Source organism: Microplitis mediator, chromosome 4 (assembly GCF_029852145.1).
Source record: "Microplitis mediator isolate UGA2020A chromosome 4, iyMicMedi2.1, whole genome shotgun sequence".
NCBI lineage: Eukaryota > Metazoa > Arthropoda > Insecta > Hymenoptera > Braconidae > Microplitis > Microplitis mediator.
The window spans coordinates 10,247,615-10,265,510 of record NC_079972.1 but is presented as its reverse complement, the minus strand read 5'-3'; the positions used below and the strand labels follow the sequence as shown (position 1 = coordinate 10,265,510).

The window sequence follows — 17,896 nt, the reverse complement described above, 5'->3', positions numbered from 1 at the left end:
TATGGGAACCATCCCTATAATAGTTTGGGTACAATTCCTATACCATTATGGGAACTTTTCCCATAATGCATAGCAAAAGTTTCCATAATTTTCTTTCCGTGTACACTGTAAAAAGAGCGGTGTTAAAAATGGACTCAATTTAACACCGCGCAGGGTTAAAATGAAATAACATCGGTGTAGGCAGTATAATTTGGCGGTGTTAAATCGGTGAAAAGAATAAATAAATAAATTTAATGAATACTATCTGGAGAAAATTTCAATTTTGCTATGTACTAATTTTAATAAATATTTATGTCATACGTAATTAATTTCAAAATTACACAATTTCACGCCCATCATTTCAATCACCAATGATTTAATTAATTAATAAAAACACTGTATAAATATAGTGATCGAGTAAGTAAAAATATTCATAAAGCAAAATATTTTTAACACCGAAAAATATTCTAACACCGGTAAAGAATATTTACATCAGCGGCGGTGTTAAATTTAACACAGACAATTTTAACACCTAAAACGCCTGGACTTACCCCGGTTTTTTTTACAGTGTATACATCTTCTAACGTTCTCCAAAGTGATACATTAAAGTACATTCGAGATATAAAGTCAGTTAAAAATTTTTTTATCATTTTTTCCTACTTCTTTCACTTAGTTTTTACGATTGAAACATTTTATATTAAAGTGACTTTCAAACGTAAGTATATAATATTTGTGAGCCAGCTAGTAATATATCTAATGCGGTTTCTGACATTTCTAAGTGAAAAATTTATCTAAATATATAGACATAAAGCCAGACCTCTTCTCCATTGAATACTCGCCAATCCAATTACTGGCTGAGTAAAAAAGTAGCCGCACTTTTTCTTCCGCAATTAAAATAAAATAAAATAATAAATTAATGCTGAGATAAATAGCTTATCCGGAACACAACAACCCTCTGAACTAAACAATCTGTTGTTTCTCATCCGGTGCTAATTACTAGGAAGTCAAGCGCCAATGGCATAGAGTAGAGAGCAGAGTGCCCGAGTAGAGACCCCAAACTGATAAATGTTCCAATAAGCCAGGGGAAACGGCCTGCAGGCAATTCAACGCGTTGTCGATGAAAGAGAAAGAGAGAACGCACGATAGATTTATATATAATGCATATATACCTATGTTTATATCTATATATTTTGAAGTACATTCAAATAAATCGTAAAAGCTCAAAAGTGATACATACTCTATATATATATATATGTATGCATATATTATATGAAGGGGATATAGCGTTGTTGTATATTGCCGCTTGACTGTGCTCATTACGTATCGACAAACACGAATTTAATCTGTTTTGGTTTCGAAATCTCGAATGCAAGCGGATAGCTAATGCAAGTTACCCTTGGCGGAGGTCCAAGTCTTCTGTCTTCCCTTTATCCTCTATCCATGTACATGTACATATAAATGCATGCACACATGAGTACGTATATTGCATCCTTTTACAGATGCTCTCTCACGTTCTTCCCATACACTGTCAAACCATTGGCGTGTCCTGAATGTGAACTCATTTAATTTTGTCATATACCAAGAGTACAACACTTCCCCTATGCTCTATCTCTCTCAGCAATATTACGATTGTCCCTTTAGTATTCTCCAATACAATGCTTTCGTAAGGGAAGGAAAGTGGGACGAGATTGTAACGCTTAGCAAATAATGCTAATGCGGATTTAAACCAGGATCAGCGTAAAATAAAAAAAATTTTTTATTCGCCATCGAATTTCGGGTGCACGGTAAAAAATGCATGGTGTTCGACACCATGCTGGTATGGGCTCGAGACAGATACTAAAATAGTACACGGAGAAACAAATTAAGTAATTTTTACTAAATTTGAAAAAAATATTACAATCCGAGAAGTAATCTTGAAATGTCAAAAACAAAATCAAAACTTCTACAAAACTCAAAGTAAAAATTACAACATATTATTTAGAATAATAATTTCTATTGATTATAAAAATTACTACATTCAAAATAAAATTTACTAGCGAAAAATAAAAATTATAGTGTACCAATAATTTGTACTATTGTACTTAGTAAATATTAGTTAACGCGCTTTGTGAAAGATGTATTCCAGATAGTAATTTTTACAATCTCAAATAGTAATTTTATCTCCCAGAGTAGAAATTTGTCTTACCGACATTCTAAAATGTATAGTAACCTACGTAGAATTACATTGGACATGTAATATTCATCAACTACGAAACGAAAATTGCGACTGATTTACTAACTTTTAATAATTCTGAAAACAATTTCTACTTTTTGTAACATTGAACTATTTTCATATGAATAAGTAAATATTGGTCCCAGAAGTATGGCGTTATTTACTATACTGTATAGTACTGGAGCTGTTGTATTGCTCACACGTATGCATAGCAGGCACGGCGAAACATCATGGCCCTGAGACCCATAACTACAATGCCGAGGGCACAATGCTACTAGTTTTTCCCGCCATAATTTCTGGCATGTCAATCAATGTATACTATCGTATTACTACCAAAACTATATAGATGTCGTTAAACTAGGTTTATCGGCCAGAAGCAATGTGGATACGGCAACGCAGTATGGGCCTGACGGCCATACTGACATTGCGGCGTCTGCGACAACTATCGCCAATGTTACTATTCCCGCAACGGTCGAATCATCTATGCATACAATTTTACAACCTATAAAAATCTTCGATACCATGCAATATGGCGTTCACGCCCATGCTGGCATAGTGATATCCGCAAAATATTTCTTGCTGTGTGAAACAAATAAATTTTTTGGGTTTAGATAATTTTAATCTAAATTCACATGAGAAAAACTTTAGTGGACTGGGTATTGTCTTGTCGAGATGTATTGTGCTCTGCTGAATGATATTTACATTATTCGAATCGTAGCAAGTCAGGCAAGGGCAGACCACGACATTACAAACTCTCGGTTAAGGAGTGAGAACTCTGAGCAGAATCAATGTAATCGTGTAGTATATACATATATACATATATAGATACATATATATACGAATATATATTAGATCAAGTGGTTATGCACGGCTGTGGCCTAGAATCGGTTGAGAATTCGACGCTCGGATATTCGACGCATCAATTGGACCGTCGTAGGCGGTGGATATGAAGGGCGTCTCTGTATTTGCCATTATGTATGTAAGATTTGTATGTACTCTGTACTTGGAAACTCTAACGTAGTCGTAGTCATAGCTAGAGTATTACTAATATACATCTGGGAGCAGTGCACACCCCAATCGGATGGCGCAAGGGAGAAACCCAGCAGAAACACTGCAACATATATCTGTATATATTTGGTTCAACGAGGTAATATGTTCTGTATATATATCTATCAACTTCCTTCATCACCACATGACAATCCGTTGGGGTCAACTGGTCGTACATGCAGCTACGAGATTACTCTTGTGTCCAACGATTGTAATGTCTTTAGCGTGGGAAACATTTATGTCATTACTTGAGCTTTTTTCATCATTTCATTTAATGTCAAAGGTTATAAATTTGTAATTTATTTAATAAAATTACAATAGTGATATATTAGAATTGTCATTTATCTAAAGGACTATGAATTGGCATTAAAATAAAAGTTTCTCACAGAAAAGTTTGAAAGCTGGCCCGAAAGTTGGGCTTGGAAATATAATACAATCTTTTAGTTATTAAAATATATTTATTTATATACTCTATATTATTATTATTTAATTATTTTAAGGAATTTTTCCACAAATAAATTATAAAAGCATATAACTTTTGCTTACGTAAAACGAAAACAGAAAAAAATAGGAATAAATTAAATTGAATGAAAATTTTATTTTATTAATTTTTTTTTTTTTTTTTTTTTTTTTTTTTTTTTTTTTTTTATAACTCATGAATATGTATTTTCATTTGACCGTTTGAATTAATTAAATAGAAGAAACTTTGTGGATATACGTACACCTAAAAGTATGAATGTATATATATATATATATATATATATATATATATATTTATGTTTGGAGTGAAATAACGGAGTAAAAGTAATAGCGTAAAAGACAAACGTTCGAGTTTGTACAATATGACTTATACTGGACGGGTCATGTACGATGTCACCTATGCTTTATTTTCTAAAATACAACGAGACAACTGAATTTATATATATATATATACCGGAGAAAAGCATTGTCTGGATATGTTGTCGTCTATGTCTTGTTTTAACCCTCTCATACCACACTCTTCTCTCTTTCTCGGCCTATTGCGACGATGAGAATGCACTATATTGGTGCTATATGTGTGTATGAAATACCAGGACTCAAGAATCTCTTGTGTCCTGGCATCACGTAAACTTTAACCTCCGCCAGATTTTCTAACAATCTACTAATCTAAATGTCCGGATTTCAAAGAATTTTCACTGATTTCATCAGTCTGTCCCTCGATTTATTTCGTTTTTTCACCCAGTAAACCAACTCTGAGCAAATAGTTATCATATGGTCAATGACTTTTTAATTTATTCTTAGCCCTAACTATTTAATTAATTATTTAATGCTGTAACGGAGACAACTCGGTTCAATATTCAAATGGAATGCTTCAGTACTCGATCCAACGACAAAGTTTTGGCATTAATTATGTTTCTATAATCTTATTTCTGTATAATCTATATTGTTAATAGAATAAGGAAACTGATAAACCATTAAATATTTAATCCGAGAGACCCGGATTTCAGAAGTCAAATTAAATATTAATTTTTTATTATTTATCACGACGTTTTATTGATTAACAGAAATTTGTGAAATTGATGGGTTTAAAAATAAATATTATAAAAAAGATACACGGAGAAAAAAATATAGTAAATTTTACTAAAAAATATGAGAATAATTACTAAATTTGGATTGTAGTCTTGAAACGCTTATGATTTATATGAAAAATTCATGAACAGATAAATGATCCTGAAGTTAGCAGACAAGTAGTAACTTTCGGATTTTTTTTTCAAAAAATAGATTACAAAAAAAAAAAAACTAAAAATATGCACATGTAGAAAATTTTAAAAACTACTGGTACAATTTTTTAAATATTTTTTTTTTTTATAGTTTATCGTCAAAAAAAAAATCGGAAAATTATTAGACGTCTGCTAGCTTCAGTACCATACAGATAAGCATATTTTACAAGTCGTTTAGTAATTTCTCATATACTGGTTATGGAATATCTCCTATATTGAATATTAATTTTTAGTTATATTTAGTAAATTTTACTATCCCGTTTAGTGAATTTCACTATATTAGAGTGGAAAGAAATAAAATTAAAAAATTTTTAATAGCTTTTAACTTTTTATTATTATTGCTATAATTTTGATTATTATTGTTATTTATGTCATCTGTATTGGTGTTGGTGTCATTTTTTGCTTTTTAAAAAATCACTTGTTTTAACCGAGATTCGAACCCTGATCTTCCGCGCGCGAGTCCTTTCCTATGTCTGACGGCCCGATGTCTCCTTTGAACAAAGGTTTCAGAACTTGGAATACATATTATTTGTATATGCTATCCCCACCAACTTTTAATGTTATCTATACATAGTAGAATTTACTATACAGATAGTAAAAAAATATAATCATGTAACATAGATTATTATTAATCATAATATTAATAATGCTAATGATCTTAATAATATGAATATTATTATTATTACAATAAAATAGGGATCACAGGTTCAAAAAAGGACCTAATTTTAATTTTCATCAGATCCTATATTGAACCCTAAAGTGCTGAAAACGGAAATTTGTAGCACTTCAGGGACCGAAATCGGACCTACTTTAACATGGAAACAGATTCTATTTTGAGTCTCCAAGTCCGAAATAGATCCGACTTTAGAAGGTTCCAAATTGGCTCTAAATTTCGACTCAGGATATTATAAGAATAAATCCGATAACCCAAAGTAGCCAATCCTATAACTATCAAGACATGATTCTCACTATCATTAAATATGAGCCGTTTACATAATTTCCGCTCCGTATGTAAGTTTCAAATATTCAATATTGTAGCTACAATAACTATAACATTAATCTATGAAATTTTCACTGCTGAAAAGTAACGTTAAAAAATTCCATTGCACGTTTCGGGTGATTTTTTTCGACGATCTAATAACTGTCAGCGTTACGGGATGAAAAACATGTGAACGTGTATTGAATATGCAAATTGTTATTCAGAAAATGTCTGTGAAATTCTGAAAAATTTAATGTCGATTTATTAGCCTACTTTCGAAAGCTGGTTCTAGAAAGCTGCACTCGAGCATAACACTTATTTCTGATCTAAAAATCTGGCTCAATGAATATTGTCATAACTTTTAATAAATATTATGTACATTTATAATGTACCTGAAGATCGGAACGTTTTCCGCGGAACAAAAATAAGAAAAAAGAAATGAAAAGTAAAAAATCTACTGGTTTTAGATTTCGGAAATGTTTCACACGTCACCCGAAAATGACAGGCCGCCCCCAACTACCCCTTAAGTCGCCTTTAGATACAAATTTCATGAATTATTTTCATTTTCGTTGCGTGAAAAATGTTCCGATCTTTCGGTACATCATTTATATTTTTGAATAAATTATGCATTTTTTATTAGCCACCAAAAATAATGACATTTCCTTAAAAAAGTTTCCGTACAACAATAATTAATTTACAAAGTTTTCGAAAAACTGTTGATATATATTTATACATCTATTTACTGTTATTTTCCAGCCAGTGCTTAACTTTATTCCGAATCAAAAATTTCACTAGATAAATTTTTGGATATTAACATCAGCAAGTATGAAATTTATGTTGCTAACTAGTGTAATTATTTGAAAATGTTTCACAAAATTAGATAACGATAGAGTAATAGTAATAATGATGAATAAATATGTAAGGTTATAAAAATAAAAATAAAAGTGATTGTTAACGTTACCTGTTGTACATAAGAACGTCGGGCTTCCATAATCTGTGAGGCGGAATTCTAAGGTCTTTTACCCCACCGTATTGCGAGACATTCCACCTCATGTTGACGTCATTCCATTCCTGAAAAAAGATAAGCAGCAGCAACTGTACTCTCAGTATTTCATTCAAATTTTTATACAACTATTATTCGTACGTAGTACTTTCAGTCAAGTTAGCAATCTTAAAGAATATAACTCTCATATTTTTATTCTTTAAAATAATGTTATTGTTGAAATTTGAATATTATTTTTCAAGTAGACTTTATCAAAAGTCAAATCAAAAGCGAAGAGGCGATTTCTTTTAGAATTAATTATTAACGGGTATCAAAATATTCATGAAAATGATATGAATAACATATAGTATTATTTATCTCACATGTCAAAATGACAAAATGCACTATCTCATCTTATTACTGATTTATCGAAACGTGTTCCCTTTCTCTCGGGAGAATCTTTGTCATATAAGAATAAAAATAAGAAGAAAGAGAAGAAGAGAAGATCGAACAAGAGAACTTTCAACGATTGGATCACGTAGCTATCGAGAGTGAAATACAATAAATGCAGTTTTCCACGATTCGCTAGGGGAATTGTTCGAAAAATAAGAAGCTCATATGATTGTCTGTGTTACTTGATCCTCAGTCTACTCAATTCAACGTCAAAATGCTATAAAAATAAAACCAATTTTTTTTATCGTATTAATTTAACGATAATAATAATAACAGCAGTAATTTATCAGCTAGAGGTATGTAATGGAATAAATGGCATTAATGGTATTCAATGAAAATTGAATAATCGCTTAAATACTTTAATTAATTTCGCACAAGTTTTCCGATCGAGAATTCTCTCGTATTTTTTTTGTTCTGCTGCGGAATTTCATTTGCGTTATAAAAATTTGCTTGGGACCAACTTTCAGCTCGTGAATAATGAAAAGAAAAAAAGTTTGGTTGAAAAAAGAGTCACGAATGTAGCGAGGTGACTTCTAAAATACTCAATCGCATTCTCTGTGCAGCAACGAAACGGAAAATTGGAATGGAATAGTGAGCAAGAAAACTGGCCAGGAATGCATCGTTGGGCCCAGCATGAGTAATTTTTCACCTAATCCTCTATTTTCCGTAGACAATACTTCTATATACATATATACATCTAGATATATACTATTTTAGGTGCTACCCTTCTTTACACTGTACACTATTTTATTTTTTATACAATCCAATCATCCAATACTTTATGCAGCTGTGAAAATTCAACGAGCTTCAATGGCATTTGCTTGAGATTACGGAATTTCCTAGATGGGAATTTAAACAATTTCAATTACTGCCGAATTCGAGAGATATTCCTGAGCTTCTTTTCAATTGTTTTCTGGCGATAAATCGATGAGGAAATATGTTTGAAAAATAATTACGTCAATTTGCCATTTAAACTCTTTCTAAACTGACAATAATTTATTGCACTTAATAAAAAAAAAAAAAATACAAATAGTTTTTTAAAAACTATTTCCTAGTTTGATCGTAGCTTTATTAAAAAACATTAAAAACCAATTTACAAAGAGCTCTTGTATAAAAAATATCGATTAACGCCTCAACTTTTTTTTTAAAGATCCCAAAGTATGCATAAAAAAATGATCCATCTAAATATCAGTTTACAAATAATTTAAGAGTATAATAAGTAGTTGGTAACTTTTTTAACGCTAAGAATTTTCATGCATTTACATTTTCTTTTTCTTTTTCACAAAGTACTCAAACTGCATGAATAATTAAATAATTTTCAGCAGTTGACGACATTATAGCATTTTAAAAATTTTTTAAAATAAACATCACTTACTAAATATTTTATGATTATGAATACATTAAATTTTAAAAATGATACACAACATTTAACATATGAGTTATTACGTAAAATTTTGAACTCGGGCAGAAAGATTAAATTAATTATGTGAAAACTCTATTCAAAACTGGTACAGTACAAAAAAAAATAATAATAATAATAATAATAATAATAATAATAATAATAATAATAGTAAAGGTCGGAAGGACCATATAGTATTTTGTGCTGACAGAGATGAGCCACAGGCGTTCATTAAGGACAATGAGAAACAGGGGTTATTATTCGCTACAAAGTATATAATAGCAGAATAGATCATTAAAAAAAGAAAAATAATAATAATAATAATGATAATAATAACTAATGTGAAACTATTTATGCAGGAGGTTCACTCAGACATAATTTAAGTTTTCTCTCCATATATTTCTGTCTCTATTTAACTCCTAGTAGCTTTTTATCCCATTTTGGTCACCGTGGTTTAGTAACGCCGGGTGTTCTAGAGAACTTTCGAAAGACCTTAATTCCGGAAAATGAGGCATTATCGTTAAACTACTCTATGATAGAGGGGAGTATAATAAGGAACTAGGCATGTGGCGCATTTGTTCCGCAGCACTGATATAAATTTATGCTTTTGAGATTACCGTATGCTCGAAGGATGAAAATATTACTATTTCATTTGCTATAATAATAAAGCTTCAGTAACTACTTATTAATTCATTACTACAAGTTAATTTATAATTCATTATTGTTACAACCATTATTATTGTAATTATGGTGCTGTTGTAAGTTAATGAGATTTATAAACGACGGTAATGATGATAATTTTGATGATAAAAGTTTGATTCCAACCGTCATTATTATCGCTATAGATATTTTTGCTCATGTAAATGCTAGGTTGATTATAATTCATCATCATACGTTCAATTTGTTGCAATACTAATTGGAAACGCTAAATTAAAATAGATTCAATGTTAAAATTGATGCTGCGTTCATTAAATGTCCTAGTTAACTCTCATTAGTGGAATCAATTCACACTGACTTAACTTAATTCTCGTCCCATCCCTTAGAATTTACTACACAGTCTTCTCATTAGCTGCCTTTTATTTACATCTTTTGTTTACTTTACCTCCAGATGCTTTGAATATTGTTATTTTATTCGCCAGTCCACCTGCATTTATTTTTCTTGGTGAAGTTATAAAGTTTTAATTTCAAGTCCTTAATTTCTGGTGGTTTTATTGACTAATTAAAAGTTACGTATTTTGTTTTTATCAATTAACAATAATTGTTGGTCTCAATTTACTCAAGTATTTATGCTGCTCAACCGCAAAACTTTAAACTCAAATTTTATTGAAGTAAAAAAATATATTCTAGCGACCAATAAAAAAACCCAATTTTTGAACGCATGGTTTTTTGTGTATATTCTAATTTAATCAATCGCTTTTAAAATAAAGATAAAGCATTTCAAATAATCACCAGAGTGTACTAATAAAGGACATGCCATATAATTTTCATGGAAATGCCTGTTATTTTCAAGCTGTACTCAAATGCGTGACTAATTTTTCTTTTTTTTTCGTTCAATCTTTCCCTTCCCGTCAAACTAGAAGTCATGTTTCGCGCGCAAGCGCGCGCATGTAAATTTTCGTACATTTATTTCAATGGGTATTGTTATGGAAATGGTGTATATTTTCATGCTGTCTTTAGCCGATCAGGTGTTTGAAAAAGAGACTACATAGACTTCATCTTTTTTTGGAGGAAATAAAATTTTTCATTCCTAGAACATGTGCCTAGAAAATGTTTGAACATCTCTTTTGTGTGTCGATCGGATTATTGTTTTTCGTTCTGCCGACTGATTATCATCTCTCATTATTTTTGAGGCTCTTTCAATGTATACACTGTAAAAAATCGGGAGTGATTACGGATTTTATTTAAATCCAAATTCACTCCGCATACGGACTAAATAGGGAGTTTTTCCAGCGGAGTGATTTCGGAGTGACCTGAATTGTGTTTAAATCCACGTTCACTCCGATTCGGAGTTCCCTTATTAAAATAAACTCCTTCGGAGTGAACTTTACTCCAAGGAAATTAAATAAATACACAGTCATCCGTTCCTCATTCACTCCGGATGTAATCCGCGATTACTCCGCGAATTTTTCTCAAGTGTGATAATAGAAAACTAGAGTTGATGTGCATGCCGCTTTTCATATATTTATTGTAATGTATACTCTTGTATAAATTGTGTATATTTTTATGCAGTCTTTAACCAATCAGATGTTCGGAAATGAAGCTTCACATACATTTCATCTTGTTTTTATTATATGAATACGAATCAAATCGAGTATTCATAATTGGCTCCTTTTCAATGATTAGGGCTTTCACTCTATTGTTGAAATAATATTTAATTTACCAGCTCGAAATAAATTAAACTTTGTAATATATGTCGATAGTTTTCAGAAGTCCGATTGATCAAATACTAAAGCTTTCTACCAGTCCGAACAATATCATGATCCTAATTCAAAAATTTTATACGTAACTATCAGTAAGGACCAATCAAAAGCAGGTAGTTAAGACTCGGGATTTGTTAGAAGCTTAAGAATGTCTTGGAGTACTATAAGCTTAAGTTTAATCTCTGACATTTATTAAGTCAAAACTAAATTCAAGAAAAGCTTCAAGTTTGTTCAAAAATTTTGACTAATCCTTAAACAAATTTACATCTAATTTAATGAAAAATGATGTACGTTAGAAGTTTTTAAATTAATCTACTAATTATGATTGAAATCTTGATTAAAATTAATTAATTTTGAATAAATCCTCATAGAATTTCCAGTGAATTTGAGAATAGCTCTGGCTTCAACTTCTTAATGAAATTTTTTTGACTAAGTAATTATTTAAAGCTAGACGTTGTGGTGAAGCGAAAAGTTTTTTAAATATCAGTAATATAGATTGTAATGTAAATAAACATCCAAAGGAAGATAGATCCATTTATAAAGTTTTAGTGAACTTTTTGGTATTGATGGTTTCGGATTTCAAAAAGTTTTACTCCGAATAAATAACAAGTTAATGTAAGAATTAAAGTATGATTAAGTGAATGCAGATCAGTTTAAAAGCAGTAGGAAGTGGTAAAATCGGTAGAGCGAAGTTGAAACTAAGCATCAAATGAATTCGAATATAACCGAGATGTCTAGATTCTATGAGGCCTGGGACTAATTTCACAAGAGATGAGTTAACGCCTGAAGAGATTAGAGAAGGTTTTCAATTTAATTGGTTCCAGAACTTACTTTATAAGTATTAAGAATGAGGAGGTAAAGAGTGGGTGAGGAACGAAAGAACCACTGAAGCCACTCTTCATGCTTTCTATTCCCTTACCAGTCTTTTTTCTTTATTTCACGCGTTTACTTCTTACTTACTCTTATTTACCTTCTTCTTCTTCTTCTTATATAGATATATATACGTATATATATATGTATATACCTATAAATATACAACCGAGCTTGGGCATCTTGATTAAAGGTCACAGGAAATTGAAATTCCTGAATCCATTTACTATGATATTTACTATATATATAAGCTAATACAATTATTTGCAATTATTTATGTCATCCGGAAGGAAGATCGCTGGCGTAAGACGAAATTCGATAGTTTGAATTAATTGTTCCGAAGTAATTTATCGATATTCACTGAGTTTAATCATTCAATTACATATATTTTAATTCTTCTTTAATTTCTTTCAATTAAAAAAAATTCAGGACGAATTCAAATGAATAAATATCAAAATCTTCGGTCTTATATTTTTTTAAGCCATAAAAAAAATTTTTTATATTTTTTGAACATCAGAGAATGAAAAAAAATATTTTGGCAATGAGGGGGATAAATTATTTTCTTTAAATAAAATTATTAACGGTCATATATTTACGTTATTCTTAAAGTCCTTTCATTACGCTCAGTTTTCTTCAGATATTAATAATTAAAAACAAAGTTTTCTTTCTTGAAATAAAATAAAATTAAGTTTGGTAAAAAGTTAATGCTGGAAACACGTAAAATATCAGCTGTATGCGTGTCTGTATCGCATTTATATTTCTAGGATGAAGATAAAAAAAAACTAGACTATCTGTTTTCTCGTTGGCGCGTGCGGAAGGCATGAAAAACCCAAGAAGAATCGTAAAAATGCTAAGTTTCAGATGTAACACGCTTGTTATAAAACTTTTTCATGACTTTTCAGCTTTAGCTTCTGGTACCCGTGTCACTCAACCATGAATTTTAATTTAAATTTCATGTGTAAGAAAACAACGGAAAATAATAAATGTTTTTATTTAGTTATTTTCATTCCATTTATTTCTTTACTCTTCACTGTAATTTTCCTTCACAAACCATCCGCTTGATATGTAATTCATTGTTTGATTAATATAAATCACGTTAAAAAAATTGAATCAAATAAAACGATTGATATTGTTTGAAGAAACTCAATTTAATTCTTGATATCATTTATCTTCATGTGAAATTGGTTCAATAAATGCTTCAGATTTTTTTTTACCGACTTTTTTTTTATCAGAGAGGCAAAATAGGCCCAAAAAAATATACCAATATGAGTAATTTTTTTCTACTTGATCTTAAGGTAGTTCACTCGCGACCTATAGTGTGTGCTATTGCTTACTCTCTTACTCGCTATTGCTTCCTCTTTTACTTGATATTGCTTACTTGCTTTTTCTCGTTTTAAATTGTGAGACAGATTCCTCTGAATATTTATAACTTTTTTACTAATCGGTAGTATGATTATTTAAAAAAATTTTTTTTTGTTATCTGTTAGTTTTTGGAAAGATTATTAAGCAGAATAATTTGAAATATAGGGGAGACCGGGGTACGAATGGCCCCTTAAGCCGGTTTTTTCTTGTCGTGGCTTTTGACCATCAGATTAGTTTATATTCCGTCTATTTCAAAAGAATCAGTCGAAATTTTGTAAAAAATCGATAAAAAATGTTTTTTTTTTCTGGGGCCCGAAGGTCTATTTTACCCCACATATCACATATTGGCCTTAAATATTATAAAAACATTGTAGTGGTCATAACTTGACGGAAAATGCAAAAAAAAATTTTTTGTTATAATTTTTTTTTTCGGGTGGTCAATTTTACCCTACATATCACATATTGACTTAAAATGTGATAAAAACATTGTAGGGATCATAACTTGACGGAAATCAAAAAAATTTTTTTACGTAATTTTTGAGGGGGGCCTTCGTACCCTAGGGGGCCAAAGCACCCCGGTCTCCCCTACGTGAAATTGTGAATTTTTTTTGGTTAGTCTTAGCTACTACAAGTTAATTGTGTGTACTTTGATTATCAATATCTCGCTTTACAAACGGTAAAAAATTGTGATTTTTTAAAATTACATGCAGGACATCTACCTTGATATCATATTTCAATTACATAAAATTCTCATGAAAAGTCTGTTTCCGAGTGAACTATCTTAATAGAAAAATAGTTATTTCATGTTAATAAAATCCGATCATTAAAAAAAAAAGGAAAATTCTTTTTATTTTCAATTTATGTTATATATATTTTCATATGTTTTAGTCAGTTAGATTTATTATTTTAGTGTATGCGTATTGTTTTCAGTACATACAATAGATTCATTGATGCTTTATAAATCTTTACAAGCCAGATTGATCCAATTACAATATGTATAAATTCATATATTATGAATAACGAATTTGAATAGATTACTTGTAGCTTATAACTGGAAATATGACTATTTTCACAGAGTGAACTCAAAAAATTAATAAAATTATGTCTGCTTCGTCGAGCGTCAATTCAATTTTTTTTTTTTTTTGATAAACGATTTTTCATGGAAATGTTAATAAATTATATGTAAAATTTTCTTATAAAAAGAGCATCCATATTCTTTTGAAGTAAATTACTAATAGTTTATGCTATCGGGAAATCATAGACTTGCTTTATTTTTATTTTTTAAAATTACGCCGAAATCGTTATTTTATTGACCCGGGCATTTAAAATAGAAAATCTGTTAAAATAAAATAACACAACGGCTTGTGTTGAATTAATAGAATCCTGTGTTGAAAATCAACACAAAAAATTTAAGCAAATAATTTTTTAACACAAACACACAAAATTTCTAACTGTGTAGCAAAACAAATAGGGGAAGAGCGAGCAAAACGGGACCGCTAAGGAAATAATGGATTTTCGAGGATACAAATACGCCGGATATTCTTTATTTGACTTCCATTTGAAGTAATTAAACCAAATTTCCAGTTGCTTAGGCAACATTTTTTTTCACGAGCGGGCAAAACTGACCACTTTCAAAAAAGAGTAAAAGAAAATTGTTTATTTTTTTTTTATTTAAAAAAAATGACTATATAAAATTGTTTATATCCAATCTGAATGGAAAAAGAGATATGCAATAGTTAGTCATGAACAAAAATATCAAGTAAATATTCCTATGCAGCATAGTAATGGTTACATTACTCCATAGTCTGTGTCACACCGCTCTTATATGATTGTCTACACAAACTATAGAGTAATGTAACCATTCCTATACTGCATAGGAATATTTACTTGACATTTCTCTCCGTGAAAGTAGAGATATAAAAAAAAATCTATTTAAGATACATAACTTATAGAAAATTTAGTCATAGCAAAGATGACACCATATTTATTTTTTGTGGCTAACAATACATTGAGTCCACTAAAAAATTTCTGAAAAAACAATTTTGGGACACGTAAAATTGAACAGAAATAGCCCGTGTAAAAAAAATTCGTTCCAAAAAGATTCCAAAAAAGTTCCGCATGTGGAACTTCTAAAAATGAGACTGATTAGAACTTCGAATAGAATTTTTGTGGAACGTTAGTAATTTTGATGGTAAAAAAAAAGTTTTTACGAGCAAATTTAGAGTCAAGAATGGGCGTTCTTGAAACTTCTTTGGAATTTTTTATGGATATTTTTTCTTCTATAAAAAATTCAACGATAGTGATTTTTGAACTCTTTCGGCATGTTCCTGGAACGTCTTTAGTCTACAAAAGATGCAAAAGTAGTGATTTTGGAATGTTTCGGAATGCCTATTTTAGTCCATAAAAAAGTCAAAAGTGGTGATTCTGGAACTTTTTTGGAATGTCAACATAAAATTTTAAAAAAGTTCCAAAAACGTCCTTTTTTTGACTCTAAATTTGCTCATAAACACTTTTTTTTACCATCAAAATTACTAACGTTCCAAAAAAGCTCCATTCGAAGTTCTAATCTGTCTCATGTTTAGAAGTTCCACATGCGGAACTTTTTTGAAATCTTTTTGGAACGAATTTTTTTTACACGGGAGGGTAGAAGTACCATTTGTGGCCACTGCTCCATTTTTGGATGGTTAATGGTTTATTTTAATTACTAAAAAAAAATTTAAGAAATTTCCATTATATGAATGTGGTGATGATATTCTTGAACACATCTTAAAAATTAATCACGTCATTGCATATTTTATAAATGATCTTATTTAAGTTTTAAAAGTGTCCAAAACCGGCCCTAAAGTGCCCAAAAATGGTACCTCTACCCTAATGATAAGAGAAAATGACGATTACAAAAAATTTTGAAAAAAAAGAAAATTCTTTTACCAATTTTTTTGGGTGGTTCATTTCACCCGCCCTTTCCGTGTATGGTTCGAGTAATTATGTGTGTCATCATAACTGTGACAATAGCTCTACTTTAAATTTAAATTGGATATTCATAATATATAAATTTGCACATATATGTATAAATACTATAGTACGATTTCATAAATCTTGCTTGTAAAGATTTCTAAAGCATCAATGAATCTATTATATGTATTGGAAACAATATGTATAAACCGAAATTATATTACATACATTTCAAATATGAATAAATTAATACTTTACTGAAATTAACATTTATAAATGACAAAATTGCTGTGAGCTTATTGATTCAACAAAAATATCAATTACGTAATTAAATATACAAATTTTTTTGTTTGATTTTTATCCAGCCCAATTTGCCCAAGGGCATCAGCATCACTTTGTTTAGAGTTATAATTTTTTTTTTAATTTAAAATAATTCGATTTATACCAAATCGATGATAATTAGATAATATAAATATTATATTTATTAATGAATAAATAACTTTATTTAAAAAAATTTAATTAAAATCGACTAATAATTTGTTTGCTTGAACAATATTTACCGATATCATTATGAATAATTAGTGAATAATGTAAAAATAAAATTAATATATGTATCAAATCATCGACTAAAGCTAATATAATAAATTATTTAATCGATTAATTAATCCTACAGTTAATTAGTTAAGGCATAAAAAAAATAATAATAAATTGTTTGTAAATTCGCGCAATTTAACTTCTCATTATCGATGTAAATGAGGTATAAATTTGATAGTTTGGAAGGACAGAATAAAAATAAATATTGGTATGAAGAAAAGTTACAAAAATAAAAATTAGTACATATGGGAGTTGGTCACAAACTAAAATCGATTAGCATAACAAACCAATACACTTGTTTGACCAACGAACTGTTACGAGCCGTAATGATTTAATGACCATTAAATGGATGACAGTGTGTGTGGACATATGCAAATTGAAAACTCTCACGGTGGCGTCTAACGAGGCGATAATTTAAAATCTCACTGAATCAATAAATAAAAATGTTGGCATAAAAAAAAACAGCTGACGTTTTATGCTGATTTTTTTTTGTTTTAATTTGAATGAAATTAAAAATATAACGAGAATTTTAAAATACAATCGATGATTAGTTTGGTAAAAATAATAGTAAAAAAAAGGTAAATGTCCTTGCCTTAATCGTCAATATCGAATTTAGGTCATTGCGCGTTACTGTTCTTGTAACGACAGATGAGTACTTAAACCTCTAGATATTAAAGCAGAAAAGCTTCTCATTTTTTTAATATTTTATATTTTTCAATAGCTCTAGATTCCGGTGGATGAAAACACTATTGAATGATAGTAAAACTAATATTTGTTAAAATGCAACTCACTTTCACAATTTTTAAATTTCAAAATTAAAACAGTTTTACCACTTATTCATCTTTCCACGTAATATTTTAACAGTACTTAAAAACTTCGAGATCCTC

The 17,896-nt window shown here is 29.8% G+C and overlaps 1 protein-coding gene across 2 annotated transcripts in view; it reads right to left on the bottom strand.

Annotated features, from left to right (window-relative positions):
• LOC130666295 (neuronal acetylcholine receptor subunit alpha-7-like) overlaps nt 1-17,896 on the bottom strand; it is a 107,371-nt gene that overhangs the window by 25,793 nt on the left and 63,682 nt on the right. For both annotated transcript variants that reach the window (XM_057467132.1, XM_057467131.1), the window contains one exon: nt 6,939-7,048. In XM_057467132.1, coding sequence (XP_057323115.1) covers nt 6,939-7,048 — 110 coding nt within the window. The remainder of the gene's footprint in view (nt 1-6,938; nt 7,049-17,896) is intronic.